The 21,847-nt window shown below is 37.7% G+C and overlaps 1 protein-coding gene across 1 annotated transcript in view; it reads right to left on the reverse strand.

Annotated features, from left to right (window-relative positions):
* Positions 1-2,060: 2,060 nt before the first annotated feature.
* The window catches only part of osbpl1a (oxysterol binding protein-like 1A), a 37,259-nt gene continuing 17,472 nt past the window's right edge, over positions 2,061-21,847 (reverse strand). The window contains exons 16-29 of the mRNA XM_085347476.1: positions 16,328-16,490; positions 13,721-13,907; positions 9,942-10,017; positions 8,912-9,046; positions 8,706-8,803; positions 7,533-7,715; positions 7,285-7,392; positions 4,690-4,779; positions 3,578-3,704; positions 3,271-3,384; positions 3,056-3,179; positions 2,880-2,970; positions 2,581-2,601; positions 2,061-2,271 (exon numbers count right to left, since the gene is read on the reverse strand). Coding sequence (XP_085203602.1) covers positions 2,169-2,271; positions 2,581-2,601; positions 2,880-2,970; positions 3,056-3,179; positions 3,271-3,384; positions 3,578-3,704; positions 4,690-4,779; positions 7,285-7,392; positions 7,533-7,715; positions 8,706-8,803; positions 8,912-9,046; positions 9,942-10,017; positions 13,721-13,907; positions 16,328-16,490 — 1,620 coding nt within the window. The 3' untranslated portion in view covers positions 2,061-2,168. The remainder of the gene's footprint in view (positions 2,272-2,580; positions 2,602-2,879; positions 2,971-3,055; positions 3,180-3,270; positions 3,385-3,577; positions 3,705-4,689; positions 4,780-7,284; positions 7,393-7,532; positions 7,716-8,705; positions 8,804-8,911; positions 9,047-9,941; positions 10,018-13,720; positions 13,908-16,327; positions 16,491-21,847) is intronic.

A 21,847-nucleotide genomic window follows, 5' to 3' on the forward strand; every position in this document is an offset into this window, starting at 1 on the left:
ATGGATGGATTTCCCCCCACAAATTGCTTTTTATTTTCTGTCTGTAGCAGTAGTGGTAGTTAGCACACACAGGCTTGAAGACTGTATTCTGCCCTGTAATTCAAGTGCACTGTAAAGCTGCTCAAGTCATATGAAATGAAGTTTGTCTTTTTTGTTTATTTTTATTTTTGCCCTTTGATATTACTATACAGTTCACACACATAGAGAGTGGGTAACTAAGTACAGAAGAAAATATATAGTTATTATTTATAGTGTAGTTATACTTTTATTACGAAAAATATGAATAAGATCACTTTAAATGTCTAATAATCTGCTCTACGTTTAAAATAAGTGAGATGTCATAAAAAGTAATAACAATAAATGTACAGCAGATTATTTTAAATGATACTAAACACTGCAGTCAATTACAATAATGTGTAACAGATATAAATATAAATGTAAGTATATTCTGATATATTTGCAGTTCATCAATATGCATGTGAAACTTTACTTTAAATGGTTGGCTAATTAGAAGTGACTCATAGAGGTCATTAAATGAGTGACAGAATATTTTAAATGTCTAAGAAATAGTCATAAATTATTCTAAATGTGCAATATGTAAATTACTACACATTCAAGCGGGCTGCATTAAATGACTAATCAATTAGGGTTACAAATAGATTATTACATAGGCAACAGATGACTTTTAACAAATAACAGTTCACTGTGAATTAGTATAGTACAGTTCTAGTATTGGGACCCACCCAGTTTGCGTTGTCAGTGGTTATTTTGCCCCTTAAAGTTGCTGGATGTCATCAAATTGCTATGGTTTATGGGGTGGCTGTAGGTCAGGAGCTTGAGCAGGTCATCTGCTAATTGGAAGATTGCAGTTTGATCCCTGGCTGCTCCAGTCAAATATCCTTGGCGTTAGCCCGCATCCATCAGAGTATGAATGTGTGTGAATCTTAGATAGAAAGCACTTAAGCATAGAAAAAGTCTGACTCTAAATTTTCTTTTCTCATTACTCATCTTTTTCTAATTTACATTTTAAACATTTTCAGCTTTTTTCCAACTTCTTCTCTGTGTGATTGTCAGCTTTTAGCAGTTCAGCTTTTTTGTTTTCATGTGCAAATTTCTGTATTTTTCATCTCGTTCAACATTTTTAACTTAAAATTCAGCAATTAATTCATTTCAATGCATACATTCAGATTCAAGCATTCACACTGCAGTTTCTTCAGAAAATGCACTTTCTAGTTTCCCCTTAAAGTAACCGTATGGGGGCACGATTTATTAAATATCCATCTATTCAGATTCTGTTGAGGCCTAGCATTAGATGTGTGTGTTCACTTTATTTACAGGTGGCTGTGGACCATCACTGTAGAAAGCTTCATCTCTGCTCAAGTTGAAGCACTGAACTGGACTGCACTGTGTTTGTGGCCCATCCCCCCCAAAATCTTAATTTTTGCTGAGTAAAATTATTTTCTTTTTGTTTTTTTTAATGTTAGTCTCTTTTCTGTGCTCAGTCAGTTGCTCAATAAGCTTGCATGACTTCGCCCTCATGTCTAAATATGGATATTCTGGCTCAAAACGCAATCACAGTGGCCAAACTGCCATCACTGAGGCTTTGCTCATGGTTTATATCAATCTATGTCTTCAGCAGTCAGAAAAAAATAAACACAAATAATAAAAAAATCATATTAGTCAGTTCTTAATGTATCTTTATAAGGTTGAGACTAATACAGAAAATTTACAGTGGGTTTTGTTCTGTAATCTTTTTTCCTTCACAAAGCAAAATACAGGAGAAAATAATCACAATCCACATTAGACGAGTAGTGGGTTTTCGAGTGCAATGTGAGTCCAGAGCGAATGTAAATAACATGAGGTCACTGACGGCTGGATTTATGGAAAGTATATACAGATATACAACTGGAGACAAAACACTATTATGAATATTTAAAAGAAGACAGGTGGACAGTAAAAATCACAAACCCTATCCACTGTGCTAAAAGTCCATTTTAAAGAAAAACCTCTTTAAGTCAATGCAAATGCTATACTGTCAAACATTTCCTGCACAGCTTCACCTCCATAAAGTAGATTAAGGCCACACTGTTTAAGTACACTTTTTTCATATTGCTTGGTCTTGTAATTTTCCAATAAAAACAGTTCATGCTTTGTGCAGAGAAAGTCCTTTAATAAATGTCCGGCATCTGGCTGTAGGCCCTGTTCCAGTATCCACCACAGAAGAGCCAGTCCTGGGAACTGGTGTGGGGATTTTGCCCCTGTTGAAACCACCTAAAAAACACATCACAGAAATATCAGCATTCATAGATCCCAGCAGGGTGAGCCAAAACTGAATACAAACAAGAGAAAGTGAGAAAGAAATGTATGATTCGGAGGGAAGATGGGGTGATTGAGTAATTGCATTTGGTGCCATTAAGAGGAGCTGCCATGCTGGTGGAAGGAAAAGCGGATTTATTAAATTTGTCTCTATCATATCTGGATAGAAAATACACACAGTGGTAGATAATTTAGAGACTCAGATGTGTTAAGGTCACGTGATCACATCAAACATTTCGGATGCGAACAGCGAACAGCTCTAACCTCGGGCCAAGGGCAGGGCTTCTTAACGTCAAAGCGAGGATGCAGCAGAAAAAAAAGACAAGTGAAGATAAAATGGAGATACAACTTGAGCTTTTTCAGCACACAAAGTATGACACCATATAGATAAGAACTGTTAATTCATTCATACGCCATGAAAACTTCATATGAGGTAATAGAAAGGCAATGGTATTTTATCTGCACTAACAAAGGCTGATGGTTTAATATTGCCTGGAATTAGTCAGTCCTGCGTGGTTTCATGTTTACTGCGTCAAAGTATAAAGAAAGAAGAACAGTCTCACCTCGCCTTCCACTCTTCATCCGCTTTGGAGCGGTTTTTCCGAGCAGCTCGCTGTTTTTCCTCGAGTCGCTTCTTCTCCTCGCTGGCGAGATCTATCAAAATATTTGACATTTTTTGAGGAAGCAAATGAAAATTTCCCCCCAGTTTCAGTTTAGGTTAAGTACCACCAATCATTACCGATGTCACCGTTCTCCATGGCTCGTATGTCCGGTCTGAGCCTGCAGTCAGTCTGAGGGATGACTCCCTCCATCTCCTTATGCAACTCATTCAGCTGCATCGCAAAGCATGTGAAGTTGTACATCTGCAATTAAAGATTGCGTTTGTACGTTAAAACATTGGATTTCTTCTAAGAGTACCCAATAAAGATCTAATGGTGCATTAATCAGCAGGACCTGGACAGAGTTAGCTGGTCTGGGTGCTATTTTCCACAGCAGCTGGCTGCCAGGAACCACCTCCACAGTGTCTGCAGGTGGTGAAGGAACCTCCTCCTGATCCTCAGCGCAACCCTGAACAGCACGACAAACACAAATAATGCTGAACAGACAGATGAGCTCCAGCCAAGATGCATCATTACAGAACGTGTTAAATATGAACACTAATGATCTCGGTCGCTTGCCATTTTTACCACTGGATGATATTACTCATGCAAACATCACAACAGTAAAGTGAAGGGATTCCACAGTGTTCAGTAATTCATACCGCATTGCTGCCCTTCTTGTCCTCTGCCCCTTTTTTGTTGTTTTTCTTGTGTGCTTCAAAGGCAGATGGGTCAACAACATAGAGGCACTCTGTCCACTTCCCATAGAGAGCACACAGCTTCTTTTTGCTGTCAAATACACACAGACTTCAGAGGAGTTGTTGTAATTTCGTGAATACGTACTCTAACCTTAACCATAACCACACAAACACACACGAATGTCCCGAGGCACAAACACTAGTAATGATTTCAGTTGTAATGATTTTTTTCCCCCATTCTGTTTTTAGTGTCAACATAACAAAAGCTCAAAAAAAGAGAGAAAAAACCCACACAACACTTTTGCGAGTGGGAGACTTCTGGAAATGTAATGTTTTGAATGAAACCAAAAATCTAGTTTTTGGCCTGGACATCACGTTGAGATAAAAAACAACAAGAAAAAACACAAGCTCTTCCCATCTTCTTGCTTGTTAGCATCTGTTATTGCTGCACATTATTTATCAGCATATAAATCTGGTCTGGCTCTTGTGATCATGCACACTAGTTATGTTTACGATGACTCACTGGATTTGCTTATCCTCCATCTTTAATCGAACTGCCCCCGTTTTTGTTTTTACCGTTTGCTGATTTTAACCGCCTCTCCCACACTCGAGTATTTTGACTTTTATTTTGTCAAAAAGGCAATTAACACTGCAATGAGTTATTAACCATATGAATTGTTAAGTGATTATTTGCACAATGATTCAATTTTAAAATAGGTTGATACTACATTTTGTAGATCCTAATTTACAAATGAAGCACCTTTAAAAAAACGCTGCTTATTCAGACATATCCACCCAAACATATGGGGAGGGGTGGATGAGGGAAAAATTGATAGTATAGGCAGATAAATAAGCTATCTGACACTCACTGTCATTCCATGTAATATGGAAGAAAACTAATGTTTCACAGTGTCCTATGGTATGTTTCAATGTGTGATGTAGATTCAGACTTAAAGGTTAAAGAGAAGGCATTTTCTCCCACTCTCACATCACTATTTTATTCAACATTCAAGACTGAAATCAGTCTTCTCTGCAAAGACGGCTCATTATTTACATCTCTGAACATCTTGCTCTACCTTTTATCCAGAATATATCCTTCAACTTTGTGTAGCTCTTTTCCAAAAAGGCCACATGGTTTGAAGTTCAAGTAGCACCTTTCACCAGTTCTAAGTGAAAAGAGAAACAGGATGAGTCACACAAGACTTCCTCATTTGCTCTGTCTGTTTTCTTCAAGAGCAACGCTTCCCCAAAATATTTTATCAGTTGTATCTAGGGTTGCCAACCGTCCCTTAAAATACGGAATCGTCCCGTATTTCGAAACAAAAGTACACGTCCCGTATTGAGCTAATAAGGGACGCACTTTGTCCCGTAATACAGTGAGAATCAAAAGTAGTCTATAAATGTTTATGGAATTAACACTTTGTTTGAAAACATAATTCCCAGCCCCTCTCCTGCTTTGTGACCAATGAGCTGACAGCACACTTATGACAATTCGAGTATGACAATTCAGATTACCGCTCATCTCATTGGTCGAGGAAAGGTCGCTTGCGGAGAAAATACCGGAAGACAACAGATGACCACAACAAGAAGCATGGTCAACAGGGGAACAAACGCCGACTCTGCGGTGCAAGTCTCGGATGACAGTACACCTAAAGCTGGGCAGACACTGTGCGATTTTTTCAGTCACGTTATTCAGCTCCTGCTCAAACTGCACGATTGACTCACAGGGGTTAGACGTTCATAGGTCACGATGCAGGTCTCACACTATACGGCCCGATGCTCTGATGCGACCTGAGTGCTCACACTGTGCCTCCATAAAATGAAGGTTATAACAGAAAATCTGTCGCTCGCTCTCTCTGTCTTTCACTCACACAGACACACCACTACCATCAACTTTGCTAAATTGCTAATGAAAAACATTGATCAGGCAGCTGTGATTGAGCAGCAGTGTAAATCCAACTATTTTCACGGTTGTTGTGGTCGTGATAATTTTGTGATGCCACATCGAAAAGGCTCGGATGAGCTTTCCAAAGTTCTACAAGTTGTGCCTCCATCGCTTGTGTCCAGATCACACGCTGCACAGCCGCGCTGCGCCGTCTTTTTCACCAACGTTTACGTTTGCGCGTGAGCAGTGTGAGCGCCTGTGGTGACACCCTCACGAGCGATTGATGATCGGGAGCTGGTCGTGAGGTGTTAATCACTTCTCGTTACCCCACGTATACTACACGACGCACAATGAAGGCCAAAATCGGTCCGATCACTCAAAAATCGGCTCAAAATGGGCCAAAAATCGCACAGTGTGAGCCCAGCATTAGAGCAGCAATGTTTGTTCCCCTCAGAGAAAGGGAAGAATGGGAAAAGGAAAACACCTGGCTGGAAAACGTTAATATGGGCATGTGCAGTGAATATCAGCGCTATGTGGCCAGAAGTGTGATAATATAATTTATTTTGTGTAATAAACAACTGCAAGGATAGATGATTACAACAAATTGATGACTAATACATAAAAGTAATACATAGATGAATAATGATGATGAGTTATGATGCGTAATCATGGGAACAAGCGGGTTTACAAACAGGAGCAGCTGATTAGCATTAGAAAAGCTGAAATAATACCTCAACTGAAGCCAATTGTACTAAATGCACTAAATGTGCACTGTTACAAGAATATTTTTCTTTCTATTGTTTTCTATTATTTTAAGTTAAGCAGGACAGAGTGCTTTTAAAGAAAGATTTACTTATATTCTCAAAAGTTAAGCATGACAGGCTTCTGTTTAAGAAAGAGACCTGTTTTACTGTGTTAATGTTGTCATTTTGAGCTAAAAATAAATGGCTAAATGATCATTTGTTTCACATGTGTTCATATCACAAAGAATAGAATACACATCTACTTAAATCAACTTCAAGTCAAATGGTTAAAAAAATAATTTCACACACAAAAAAAGAGCTAGAAAATTCACCACACTGGGAAGGGTGAAGACAACTGGGTCGCCCGGCCCTGGCCACGAGGTGTCCCTTATTTATTTTTCAGGGAGTTGGCAACCCTAGTTGTATCACACTTTTTCTTTAGCCGTAATTTGAAACACATGATACTTAGATATTAGGTCAGTGCTACGTGTTCCTTTTCATGGCTGCATGCATTGTGTTATAATGGAAGCATGAATAAAAGGAACACGTTATTAAGTAGCGTAGCTTAGCTGGCTAATGAAAGAAGTGTTTGATGTGAAACATCATGGCTTGAGGCCACTTTATTTTCTTTACTTGCCTTTATCTAAGAAAGAAAAACCTCTGTTATAAATTCCCATGAAAGTTAATGACAGCATTTTAAATCTTGTAACACAAACGTCAGACTGCTCTTAACAATACAACATAAAACACAGTTCTTTTGTTTGGTTGGCTAAGCATTGTTTCAATTTAACTTTACTGCATGTGCCAGTGATAACAATGGTTTCATTTTGTTTTTCATGAAATAATGTAATAAAGACCAAAGGCTGCTTCCTATTTGATTATCGCACATTAAAACATGTTTAAAATGCAAATGCAGACAGTATAACACTGTGAATCACATTTCCCTTTATTTCTTTGCCTTATTTTAATTAAGACATTTTAATGCTTCAATAATTCTCAACAAGTACTTTATGTACAAGCATTTTACATGCTGATCCTCTTACCTGTGGTTGACCACCTCCACATTTCCATACTGTTCAATCCACAGCTGACCAACAATGATATTGTGAACACAACATGTGGGATTTGTCCATGTGTAGGCTTCATTGTGCCTGGAGGGAAAAAAACCAAAACAGTTTGGCACAATGTGCACTTTCAAAATGGTAATAGAAAAGGCGATAGGCGAATTGGTAAAAGGATAAATATTGATACAGGTAATATTTCCTTTTTAAAAACAGCTAGCAGCTCTTACTTGGGCAGCTCCAGTGTGATTGTGCCTTTCGGCTCAGCTTCCACACTCTTGCCCCAGAACTTGAGTTTGGGATAAATAGAGCCATGAAAAACAAAGTCCTGCTTCAAGCCCTCAGCATGGAAGGCGCTGACCGGAGGGTGATGGCTCACCTGCTCTGAGATGAGCCTGAAGCCCAGATCCTCCCTGAAATAACCAGGGACACAGCTATGATGAATGGAGGCATTTGAAGACAGCTGTGTATGTTTGGTAAGCTGCACAGCAGAATTTAAGAACTTGTTGCTAGATAAAATACACTCAGTGGCCACTTTATTAGGCACACCTGCTCAACCACTTGTTAGCACAAATATGTAATCAGTCAATCACACTGAAGCAACTGTGTGCATTTAGGCGCACGTGACCTGCTGAACTTCAACATGGCATGATCGTGGGTGCCAGATGGGACTGTCTGACTGTGTCGCAGAAACTGCTCATCTACTGGGATTTTTTTGGCCCAAAACAGAGAAAACATCCAGTTAGCGTTAGCTCTCTGAATGCACAACATGTCGAACATTGAAGCAAATGGGTTACAACAGCAAAAGACCACACCAGGTACCACTCCTGCCAACTAAGTTTAAAATTCCCACAGCCAAAATTGGACAATACATGAATGGAAAAATATTGTTTGGTCTGATGAGTTTCCATCTCAGCTGTGACATTTGGATAGTAGGGTCAGAATTTCGTGTAAACAACACAAAAGAATGGATTCATCCTGCATTGTATCAACAATTCAGGCTGCTAGTGCTGGTGTAATGGTGTGGCAGATATTTTTTTGGCACACTTTGAACAATGTTTAAACTCCACAGCCTACCTGAGTATTGTTGCTTACTAATTCTAGCTCTTTATGACCACAGTATACTCTCCTGGAAGCAGAAAATGGGTAACGACCCTATCACAAAGCTCAAATTATCGCAAGCTGTCTTTTTGAACATAAATAATCTGAAGTTAAAGTGGGATCTGATCTGCTATTCGCAATATGCACCTAATATAGTATCCAGTGAGTGTATTTTGTTAATTATCATCATAATTAATATCCTACACTAAAGACTGGGTACTTCAAAATGTTTAATTGCAAAGATATTGCTCAGAATTTTTCATACAGTCAGGTTTGGACATGATCTGGACCAGCTCACTTACCTGACTAGTTCATAGGTTTCTCCCAGTAGAGGGTTGAATGGTTTACCTGTTCGCTCCCACTGGGAGGCCACAGCGGACACTGCAAACGCAGCCACACACTGCCACAGTAGATAAAAAACACACACCAAATCAGAGAAACTAAACTAGAAGCAAAAAATTGTTAAGCTGTGCCTGTGGGCAGTTTAAGTAGAAAACCTATGAACTACCTTCATTCTCTCAATAGAATCTGAAGATGCGTTGGCCTGGTGAATGAGGTACGTGTGCTCCATGTACTCTGTGAGACGCTGCAGGAAGCTAAGCGGCTCGTTGAAAATCACTGGCATTGTAATCTTGGAGAGCTCCTGAAAGGGACATCAAGGAGAATTGAAGGACAAGGTTTCATTACAAAGAGGAAATAAGGTCTTTTGACATGGCAGTGCTCCGAGCTGCTGAGTGTTAAAAAGGATCAGTGTTTGGTCGTTTGGTACATACAAGCATTTACGTTGCTCTGGACCAAAGTATCTACCGCATTAAGGTGAGTATTTATTGCTGTATTTGCTGGTAATAAAAGAAAAAGCTTCAGAAAATTCTTCAAATAGAAGAGTGACCTTGTGAGATGAAAGTCATCATGATTCATGAATACCCTGACACTTAACCTGAGACTTTCAGAATATGTGATTTTTTTTGCTTGATCTCCCAAGTTCTGCTAGGAGTAGGTTAGTTACACAGATGTCATATTTTTTTTTTTTATAAAAAAGGGTTTGGAATTATGTTTTTGGCTACTTGATAAATATAGAGTCATTCTCCATTAGCTCTTCTGGCCTCTATTTGGAATTTAAGTAGCTAAACGCTCAACTATTGTCACCACCAGTTGTCTAGCTTTCTTCTTCTTCTCTTTAGTGCTGAGAAAATAGTGTACATTGTGTTTTTTTCCACAGCTGCTTTCTGCGGTGCTTGGAAACTAAACCTAAGGGTTGGTTCAGAGCTGCAGATTTATAATACAGTCAATTTAAGTTTAGTGTGCACTAATGCAGCTTAGGCTAAAAAAATGTATTTGTTTTTGCTAGTATCAGGACATAAATCAACTTACTGGCAAACTATCGGAAAAAGAGTCACCACAAGTGTAACTAAGTGTTGTCTGCACCTGCACAAGGCTATTTTGCATGACAAGACCATAAATACCAAAGCAGTGGGTGGAATGATCCTCGTCATCATAATGGATGGGCAATAAAAAAAACTCTAGAAAACCATTCTCACCATTCCAATGCAGTTCCTCAGAATACTCCAAATGCTGAAGTCATTTCTCGAAAACATTGGCGCCGGTAAGCTTGTCCTAAAATGACACGTGACACACACACACACACACACACACACACACACACACACACACACACAAAATTACAGTACTTCTAAAAAGTGTATGTGATGCTTTCATTTTGTTCTAGTGCACTAAAAATATTCCACTGGAGTAAATGTGCCAGACATACAATACCTGCTGCAAGCATCACATCAAGTGAATATAGTCAACAATAGCCTAATGTATTACGTGACACACTGGAACAAAGCCCAGACAGACAATACCAGCAGCAAAGGTGGTTAGCAGGAATCATCCATCAGCAGCACTTATGTCCTGTCTGTCTCAAACTGTCTAATAAGGTGTGCAGGCTGGAGATTAGTTTAAAGTACAAAAATAAAATGTAAAAACCGAGGCATTAGCGTAATGATGACATTTAAAAATCACCCAAATAATGTGAACCGCACTCCCCAGCTGCCCGAGGGATCAGCCAACAAGGGATCATACTGCAAACTGATTATTGCATTACACTGTGACCTTATCAATATTTAACGGCTCCAACAGAGAGCGGAGTCCTTTCTATACTACAACTCCTTCTTGTGCCTTTACCAGGCTGCCCATGACTCTAAATTATTCACACGGTGAAGTGGAAACACCTCAAGAAGTTAAAAAGATCACTGAAAAAAAAAAAAAAAGGACTGTTCGAGTGGGTTATTAAATATCTAACACTGCATAGGTCTAACAACAATATAGATTTGATGAAAATAGGCTTATGGAAAAAAGATTATAGATTATAGTGGTAGTAGTAAAGATTAAATGAGAGTGATACATTTAAGAAAAAAACCCTCAAATTTCTCAGAGAAAAACTTTTATACTTTTGTGAAGACACTTTTTAAATTGATTTATTTTTGCTTTTTATCAGAAAACCACATTGTTTTGCTTAGCAACGTTGGATTAACGTGATCACACCCCTTACGCCATTAACAATGTCACAAACTCAAATGGGAGGAAGTGCAACCATATCAATAATGTTACCAAGAACATCTTTGCTTCTTTACTACTTGCTTTGTAGTTCCTAATGAACAAAAAATATCATCCCGGCCAAATTTTCGTTGCTTTTCAGTTACATCAACTAAATAAGCTTTTAATCCAACCAAGTGGTGACATCGGTGGTACGATGAGGTTGATCCATCCTTGTAATGTGAAGCAGTGACTAAAATACATTCACCGTGTTCTTGAAAATATTTGAATTTAAATTTTTAAAATAAATTTACAATGTTTAAATAAAAGAAATTTAATTCATTTGACAGGAGTGATACATGTAAACACTGTTACATTTAAATGAAAGTGCAACTGACTGTTATACCTTAGGCTTTTAAAGATACAGCACTCTAATATAAACATAAAGACCATCTATAAACTGAGACAGACAAACAACCACGCAAACAGTAATTATAACAAAAATGATAAAGACTGGACATAAAGACTGAAAACAAAAACAAATAAACAAACAAACAAACAACCCCCCCAAGACATTGCATGCATTAAAAACTGATTTAAGTGATGAAATATTTGCTTTAGTTTAAACCATAGTGTTGTACAAATATAGAACTTTAAAGTCAGTGAATGTCGTTATATGTGATGGCAGCAATAGTTTAGATTTTGCTTATTTACACTAGCTTGTCTACATGTGAGAGACAGACACGCTCTCTAGTTTAAAGATTAGGCTTAAAGCTTTCTTTGTTAATAAAGCACATAGATACGGCTGGATCAGATGACCCTGAACCCTCTCTTAGTTATGCTGCAGTAGGCTTAGACTGCAGAGTCTTCATGTGATGTATTGTTTCTTCTTTACTGCTTTCTTTTCACTCTGTGAGTGTTTATACACCTGTACTCCATTTAATCATTAGTAATCATTAAACTCTGGCCCTCTCTCCCATAGTGTTGTTTCTCTTCCCTTACCTCTAACTGGTCCCAGGTGGCTGCCCCTCCCTCTTTCTGCTGGAGATTTTTTCCTGTTTAAAGGGAGATTTTCCTTCCTACTTTCGCCAAGTACATGCTTATTGTGGGTCATGTGAGTGTTAGGGTTTGTTTCTAATATTGGAGGGTCTTTACATTATAATGTAAACTGTTTTGAGGTGAACATGGTTCTGAACTGGTACTAGTAAATAAAATAAAACTGATTTTAATTGTAGTGGCACATTTTTAAAGTTTTATTTTATGTGGGTAAGGCCCTTCACAGATTTAAAAAAAGATTTTATGAACAAGAAATGTATCAAATTCTCAGAGCTGAATAAATTATATATCTTTTGAAATGCATAATGGTTTATTTTTTTTTATTAATGGTTATATTTAGTCTTATTTTGGTTACCTCCACTCAAACATACAAAATGAAAAATATTTCCCAAAGTCTGACTGGGATTCTAATTTGGAATCCTAGACAACACCAAGCTATACAAAATTATTATACATACATAAATTACTTTATGTATTCACTTATCTATTGTCTTATTTAGTCCCTTCTCATCAGTACTGACTGATTTTCAATAAGATACAAGTAAATATTTTACTTTAAATTATATTTAATATTTTGCAAACTAAAAACAGATCACTGAAAAACTCTTCAGCCTTCTGTGATGATACATAAATGTTTGCATCATCAGCATAGAAATGACACTTTATACAGTAGGCATCTGATAATAATAATATAATAATATATGCATAATATATCTGCAAGAGATTGTTGGTCTTAGAACAGAACCATGCAGGCATTCCACAAAGTTCCACTTCATAAGAACGGGCACTGGAAAAGGTTTTATTCTGGAGTGGAACATCCGTTTGACAGTAGAGCGGACATTCCAGAATGCTCATGATGTGCAATTTCAACTTCCTCTAAGTTTTTCAAGCATGCCTCAAAACTAGCTTAAAGCTTACTGGGAAGAAATAATCTCTTTAAGATTATGTTAAAGAGACTCAGAATTCATAGTATGAGGATCTTCAAGTAAGAAAAATACCAGTCCTACTACTTTATCCTTACTTTCTGTTCAATTACAGGTTGGCACTTGAATTTCTTGGTCAAAACACAGATTTTTTTAAACCAGCTGTTAAATCAATTTTCATAAACCTTCACAATCTCAAGAAGAATTAGGTTCTCTTAACTTAAAAATAAGTGTTGCTTTAAAATAAAATAAAAAATTCTCCAATTCCTGACAGACTGAACATATGTTAGTGGTTTCCCTCGGGTATGTTTTTATTAGATTAGCATCAGCTCTTTAGTCTTTAAATTACACAGTTGACTAAATATTCCCTGAACTGGACAAGTGTTTAAGAAAGTGGAAGGACAGCTTAATAAAATACTTTCATGTGTTAGCTAATGGAGTCTCTGATAACTCTATAAATTTGCAGTCAGTTCTTCTACTAAATGGTCAAATTAGGCATTAAGTGCATTTGTAATCTATCGTACAATCAGAACCTCAGAATCAATTTTCTGAGAATATGACCCATTGCCTAGGCCACCCTAAATTTTTTCTTTCTTTTTTTTTTAACCTAATATGCTGTTACACATATCTGACACTAATAACAAATTTGAATTAAAGAATTAAAAATTCAACAATATTAGGCTGCTATGTTGTATGAAAGGGCAGTGACTTTGATGGGCTTGTTCATCTTTGGATGTGAGATTAAAAGAACCAGAGGTCAACAGTCCATTTAAGAAACTGTGATGGCGTATTGCAGAGCTGACCTATGCTTTGTTATCCCATTGGGTTGAGTCTCAGCCTTGTCACCATGGTGATCCTGCTCCAGCGTGCTGGCGGGGCTGCTGCAAGTGCTGCTTAACATGACAGAGCCTTCGTCCTCGTCGTCGTCTTCCTCACAGGATTGGCTGGCTACCGTCTCAAAGCCGCTCAGGGAAAGCTCAGATTCTGAGTCTGGTGGAGACAAACACATGTAGAGGAGTCACTGCAGGATTACTGTTCAACTGAATATCCTCTGAGTATCTAGAAAAAAGTATTGCTATTAGATAGTTTGTCAATTAGAAGGCACAGAAAATTGTGTATTATCTCAAAATTAAGAAATACTTTTTGTTTATCAAATGTTAAAAGGACAGTATAGTTTCCTTCCCATTACTGTAAGCTGACCGATCGATGTAAAACACCCACCATTAAAAAAAAACCCATTTATGGGCATTATGAATGTGCCTGTACATTTGAGAACAGTGTTGCCGTGAGTTTGATTACAAAACACCAAAGACAAATTTAATTGATACGGATATATTGTTGTAAAATTTATATTGTTTTCCAAAACTAAATTTATAAGCTCAGCGTCCAAAATTTTGAAAAAAAAAAAAAAGATGTACTACGAGTTGGAAGTATTCATTTTTGCAACAGATACACAGCACAAAAAATATGAATGACTTTTGGTTGAATGCATCAAATAGAAATTTAAAAAGCTGATCAAGGACCAAATCTGATTTCACAAAACAGCTTTGTGTGATTGAGAAGTCATTCGCTTCCTTGTGTTACACTTGACTCAGTAATTGAAGTAATGAAAACGTGAGCATCAAGTGAAATATATAAGAATGCTAAAAAAAGTGACTTTCACAACCTACGAAAAGGAAAGCTATCAACTTACGAAAGAACAGATAAATAAAAGTCTAACAAGCGCTCTATCTTATAATTTAGATGCAGTTTGGAAAATTAGAATTGCAAAACGCATCATTAGCAGCTTAACTTTGCTGTGAATGATCTAAAGCACTGACAGCTGACATAACTTCATCACATGGGGGCTGCAGATTTGTCAGCTGCATATCTATGATATGCATCTCCCTATCCATCACATCCCAAAAGTGCTCTATTGGATTGAGATCTAGTGGCTATGAAGGCCATTTGGGCTCATTAACGTCATTGTCATGTTCAAGAGATCATGTGAATGGTTTCTGACATGTTGCATCAGCCTGCTAGAAGCAGAAAGGGTGGACATGGTCAGTAACAATGCTCGGCATAAGCTATAGTATTTAAGCGATGTTCAAATGGTGCTAAGGAGCCAAAAGTGTGCCAAGCCCAAACTGCCATAACCCATCTTCTACAAGGTTCACAGTATTTTGCATTTAGAGACATTCTTCTGCGTATCTTGGTTGTAACAATTCATTCTTTGAGTTACTGTCGCCCCTAGTACCAACAAGGCATTTTCGCTACCACATTTTCTCTTTTTCTGACCACTCTTTCTAAATCCTAGATATGGTTGTGTAGTAAAATCCCAGCATAACAGCCATTTCTGAAATACTCAGATCAACACATTCAAAGTCACTTAAATCATCTTTCTTCCCCGTTCTCATGCTCAGTTAGAACTTCAGCAGGTCATCTCAACCATGTCTACACACCTAAATGCATTGAATTGCTGCCATGTGATTGACTGATTAGATATTTATTTAGGCAGCGACTTGTTTACTCGTAGCTGCCCGGTAAAGTGTGCGATACAAAGAAGTTAGTTACTTCCTGATGAAGTATATAAAATCAAATCAGATCTGTGACTCGGATATTTGTTTCCCAGTTTTGCATTCAAAATAAAAAGACGAAAAGGAAAAACACTGCATTATTTGATTTTTCTCTGTGCCGCATTTATCATTTTCTGATTTTTTATTCTCAGTTGAAAAGAACAAATTATACACTGATTACTCAACAACCACTGTTAAGGGAGTAACCAAAAAACAAAGTGTAATTCTGTCACTTTTGTGTTATTAGTATACAAAACATACAATTATTCATTTTTTTCTTGTTTGGATGCTTTCTTTTTTTTAAAACTAATTTTATGCTAACACTTTGATTGTGCTACAAAAAAAGACAAAAAAAAAAAAAAAACCCTAAACCATTATTCACAAAAAACATTCAGTCATGCTCCACAACAATCAGTGCAAATGTCCCATGCAGCTCTGTTATTATTTCATTTTCTTCAGCCATGACTCCCTTTTATCTATGAAAGCTGGTTAGATAACTCCTCAGGAAAATCAAACAAATGAAATTTAAAAAAAAAGTTTGAATAAATTCAAAACAAGCGAAAACACCACCAAGTCCGAAATTTTCTCTTTTGTAGATTTTTTTTTTTTTTTTTTTTTTAATCTTAGCAAGCATTACTGGTATATATTTTTTATGTTTGTAGAACATGCAGGACTTTTTCACAGCATATTCATTTTCAACAGAACCACTTGGGGCTCGAGGAGCGGCAAACATACCGAAAGCATTCACTGACAGGAAAAAGTACTCCAGTGTCCTATAGGTGGATGAAAGAGCATTGAGCGTGAGTAGGAGCTTGCCACAAAGTCTCCTGCGTGTTTAATAACCTGTCAACTCACCAGAAACGGCGTCGTGGAACTCATCCTCGCTGAGGGCACTCCGTGGTGAAGATCCCTTGACGACGGATTGCTCAAGTTCGTGGTGCTCTGTGGCGAGAGTCTGCAGTGCCTCAGAGAGGATCTTATTCTTCTCCACCTCCTGCTCCAATTTCAGACTGCGCACCTGAGCTCACCACACACAAACACACACAGACAAAAGGAAACACGCTAATCACTCTCAGAAACAGAAACCATCATGAATTCTATCCTCTGCACTCGATAACCACGAGCAAAAGATGGCCAAGCGTTCTCCAGGCTACCAAAATTTTATTCAAAGTCTCATTAAAAACAGAGGACAAATGTGCATGACTATGAGACAGGCTTTGATGGCAGCAGGTCTGCAAGTAAACACCATGTTGACTGACTGATCCCCCCTCTGTTCTGTCCTCTCATTATCAGACCCATGGCGAGAGAGACAGAGATGGAGCTGAGAGGGTTGAGCCATGTTTATCTGTAATGGAGGCCAGCAACCTTGATGCTGCCGTCTCAAATAGCCTGCCGGAGAACACGAGTCCCGTAGAAGAGAGGGAATCAAATGACGGATAATGGACTCCGATATAAACCATTAGCTAAACCTTCCTTTTACACAAAACATTAGTGCTGATAATATGAAGGTGTGCTCACTTTTACTTCACTATTTCCACGGAAAGGCTGACATTGTGCAAATGCAAAATTAAAGTCCACTGACGAGGCAGGGGTTTACTTTGGATTGTCAAAGTAACAGAAGAGGGAGAAATGATTATAAATGATCATCCACAAGACAAGAGAAAGCTAAATGAAGTGGGGTGGAAGTGCTGTATGATGACAGAGTGCAGATCACTTGACATCTCTGCACAATTATGAACTTAGAGAGGAAATTCCTCCTGCTGACCCCTCCACAGGTGGTGTTTAAATACAAAGCAGGGCTGCAGGGCCTGGAAGTGAGTCAGTATATTTCCTTTGCAGGGGGAGTAAGCATAGGCCCAACTTCTTCATTTAGCCGGCGAACCATCATTTACAGACGGAGCTATACTGTATAGTTTGAATTATCCCTATTGAGACTAGGCCTATTCATGGTGAGTTCTGAGATTCTGTGAGTCTTTTATCATGTGCTCTGCCTCTGCAGATTGCAGTTCAAAAGGCTGTGCAGCTGAGCGATCGAGGCCCGGCCCACATGTAAAGACTGAATGCACTGGACTGGCTGTTAAACTCAGAACATTCAAACTGTTCCTGGCAGCCCCAGCTTCATCAGCTGCTGTCTTCTTCTTAAAGATCCCCACAGAAATTATTGAAGTTGTGTTACTGAGCATTTGTGAAGAGACGGAGTCTATATAAAAAAGGTGGGAAAAAAGGACATACACATTGTGACTGAAGAGAGGGTTTTTTTCTCCATCATCTAATGATTATATTCAGGGTTTGGTTTTGTCTGGTCTTTTCATGTGCTGCAGAAAATGAGCAGCAGTGGGAATGTCATGCATAAAAGGGTTGAATCTATGCATTGATGTGAAGGTAAACATGCCTTGATTTACATAGCCAGCATCTCAAGTGTACATTTATCACAGCAGTGCATCAAAAGCAGCAGCACTACGAGACATCATTTTTCACAATCAAAAGAGGGACAAATTCTTATTCTGGTGGAACATTCAAACACAAATCTGATTCAGAAAGTGCTGCAAATTAAAACCGCGACAGGATGCAACTTAACACTCTCACTTTTACAGATTCAGTGCTTTACTGCACAAAAAAAAGAAAAAAGATGGCACTTTCACATTACGATAGTAATCAGAAATGCAGTCGTTGACATGTTGTAAATTATATGCATCATCAATGAATAGTGGTTTTTCTTCTGCATCAAAAACCAGATTAAATCGGAATTATCTATAAACACATCGGCCCTTCCACTGAAGAACTTGCACACATACCCACACAGATTACAGAGTTCGACTGTTAAATAAACACTGAGAATTATTAGTATTTGCATTAAAGATATGTACTGCAAATGACTGTGCCGCACTGTTTATATTGTATTAACTGGCTGCTGATTTATGTAATAAAAGTTTGAGCCATGCACACAGCATGGATATAGGGATGGCAATATGAGGCTGGCAATCCATTTCTTTTACCCAGAATATTATAGCAGTGTCATTGCAATCCATTCATGACTTCTACTTACTTTGGTGACTCCTTTGACTTTTGTCCTTCTCACAATGCCATTATCAGCCCGTTAAATATTTGGTTTAAGACCAAATATGTTTAAAACCATTTCTTCTAGTTTAATCGTGCATAGAAAATGAGACATTCTAGTCCTGTTTTTTTAACCACACACAATTTTACATTTGATTGACAATATCAGTTTCACTGAACCAAAATATTCTGTGGCAGTATATCCCCTTACTGAGAAATTATCAGTCTACTGCTTTGGCTTATGTTTGACCCTGAATACAACCGGGCTTTACGCCAGTGTAATAACTTGGCTGAACACCCTGCTCGTCTTTGCGCTCCTAATCCAATTTTACAACCTGATGCCTTCAGTTTAGTTTCAACTGAATTACTCTATGCAAGTCTGCAATTCATTCATAACTTTTCACAACTCAAAAAAAAAAAAAAAATCCACATCAGCTGGCGAAGCCTCGTGCACTAAAGAGCAGATTATGAATTGTGTTACATGTTTTACAAACTTATTTTAATCTGAGAAAGATGAGAAGTTGCATAAATGTAACAAAATGGAATTCAATTACTTTCAAATATATAAAGAATGTATTTAAATGGATATAGTGCAAAAAAAAAACAAAAACCCCACCACATCTGCAAGACTAGCATCTGAGGCTAAGAGTGCTATATATATACTCTACACATGGATATATATTTATTTGTTCTATAAATTATCTTAAAAAGCTACTAGGTTTTCCTTGTAATTGTGTTCAGGTAGAGCACAATAAAAGTGATCATCAGCTCACACGCTTCAGTACTTCAAATTATCTTATTACATCTTAGTAGAGGGTGACATTTCGAGCACACTCACTCTTCAGATAATGAAACACAAGGCGGTCTCTATCTTAAATCACCTGTGATTGGCGACATAACCACACCCCATAATACCCAATCAGAACCACATGTTACTTAGGTCAAACAATTTATAAATAAATTCAGAATCCACTTCAAGATTTTGACTTTGACATTCAGGGCTCTGCATGGACAAGCACCAACCTATATCAGAGATATTTTACATTCTTACATCCCCAGCAGGTCCCTGAGGTCATGTGACCAGGGCTTGCTGGTCGTCCAACATATGAGACTGAAAACAAAAGGCAATAGAGCGTTTGTAACTGTGGCCCCCAGACTCTGGAACTCCCTTCCTTTGAGCCTGAGATCTGTGGACTCAGTGGTTTCACTTAAAAAAAAAAACAGCTAAAAACTCATCTTTTAAAACTTGCTTTTGGTTGATTTCTGTTTTTATGTTTTATCTTGAAAGGTGCTATACAAATAAAATTTTACTTACGTACATATATAATACATATTTTAAAGTAATATATTTTGGCTCTGCAATAACTTTGAAAGGTTAGTGCCTAGAAAGACAAAAATAGAAACTCATAAAAAAAAAATCTAAATACCAAGTAACAAACACAAAAAAAAAAAAAAAACACCCATAATGTCTAAAGCAGAGGTTCCCAAAGTGTGGGGCCCGCGGTATGAAAAACAAAACAAAAAGCAAAAACAAAGAACGAACCCTTGGACACTGCTAGCATCATTCTCCGTTTTCGGTGATTCGAAACGCCGTTTACGTGTGGACGAAAGGTCCAAACGCATAGAAACAGCTGCGTTTTCAAAAATACCCGTGTAGGTGTGGACGCAGCGTAAAAGAGTTAGTAGTGTATTTTATTGCTGCCTGTAATTTATTGCAGTTTACTTGTATTTGCTTAATTGTTTACTAAATGTTTGAGGTTTGAAATAAACTGCAATGGAGTTTGAAAACAAAATGTGTGTGTGTGTGTGTGTGTGGGGGGGGGGGGGGGGGGGGGGGGTGTAACAGTTTTCTTGTAAAACAAAGGGGGGCCCAGCAAAAAAGTTTGGAACCACTGCTTTAATGGAAAAAGTTTTTTTCTTGTTGTTTTTTTCTGATCTCGTTCGAAGAGGATCAAATATTCATTAATTTATTGATGTGTAAACAAACCGTCCCCACCTGACAGTGTTTTTGTAATTGTTCTGAGCCCAACAGCAACAAAATTCAAATGTGCTGCCTGAGAGCCTGACGATCACAGCCGTTTCGAATCTGCTTTCAGCCTTGTCCCCGGCGTACAGAGATTTTCAATTTTTCTCTGAATCTTTAAAAATATTATGAAGCACAGAGGCTGAAATCCCCCAATCTTTGTAGGGTCGATACTAATATAAAAAACAAGTTTTACATCATCAGGAAGGCAAAATTTGTTTCAAACACTCTGTTCCTTTTTTTCTTTGCTCTACATAATTTAAAGAAAGTGTATATCGCCAATATTGCCAATTCAACAGCATAACCCCTAATTTGGAGCAGAGGACATCCACCCAACTGCTGTTCAAATCTTTTGTTTGTGAGGAACAGCTAATGAGAAGAAAGTTGGCATAACAAAAATGTGTTTATGAAGATAGAACAGCTGTTTAAAACAGCTTTTGAACGGTCAGTCATGCAAAGCTACTTTAATGTGGTTCAAGAGTAATAAAAAATATGCATACATAAATGAGCTTTATAGGTCAACGTGTTGCTTGGACTTTTGCAGAATGGCGAATCCCTCCCCACATTTATTGCTGAAAGACTCATCCTTGCTGTAAAGCTTTTCTTTTATACCAGTCATGCACTGACCTTTTGCCATTTAACCTAATTAGCTGTGAGAAGTTCTTTCAGGTGTTTTCTTCTTTGTTGTTGTTGCTTTTAATACAACTTTTCCAGTGTTTCATATGCCGCCCCTCCCAAATCACTTTGAAATGTGTTGCTAGAAGTTCATAAATTAGCATATTTCATAAAAACAAAACAAAAAAAACAAAAAAAACAAAAAAAACCCTTCTCCTATTCAACATGTGTTATGCTTTCATTGTCTTTACGGTATTTTGAATCAATTGCAGGTTTTAAATGATTATTGCATTCTCTTCTAGATTGTTGCAAAATTGAGGTTGCTATAAGCGGTATAATCTACCTGTTTTCATGAGGGGGTGTATTCTAGCCCCCGAATCCTTCCATTTTAATCAAATCCATTGAATCAAAAACAAAGAAAAAAAACCCATGTGTAAGCATATAATCACTTCCACTCAGTCCGCTGAGCTGCTTTTGTTAGAGTGAATTTTTCCAGCATCTTTTTGTGTAGGATAATTTCTTTTTACATCCCAAAGATATACATCATCTTACTGAGCCCCAACAGTCTCAATATAACACTTACAGATATCAAGTTATTTAAAATGTCACTGTAATCTCATTTATCTCCTTTCTATGATCCAAGTAAACTTAGATAATAACCGTCTTCAGTTAATGGTGAC

The sequence above is a fragment of the Diplotaxodon limnothrissa genome, linkage group LG23 (genome assembly GCF_057381915.1).
Source record: "Diplotaxodon limnothrissa isolate DT_005_m linkage group LG23, D_limnothrissa_male_GT1.1, whole genome shotgun sequence".
Classification (NCBI taxonomy): domain Eukaryota; kingdom Metazoa; phylum Chordata; class Actinopteri; order Cichliformes; family Cichlidae; genus Diplotaxodon; species Diplotaxodon limnothrissa.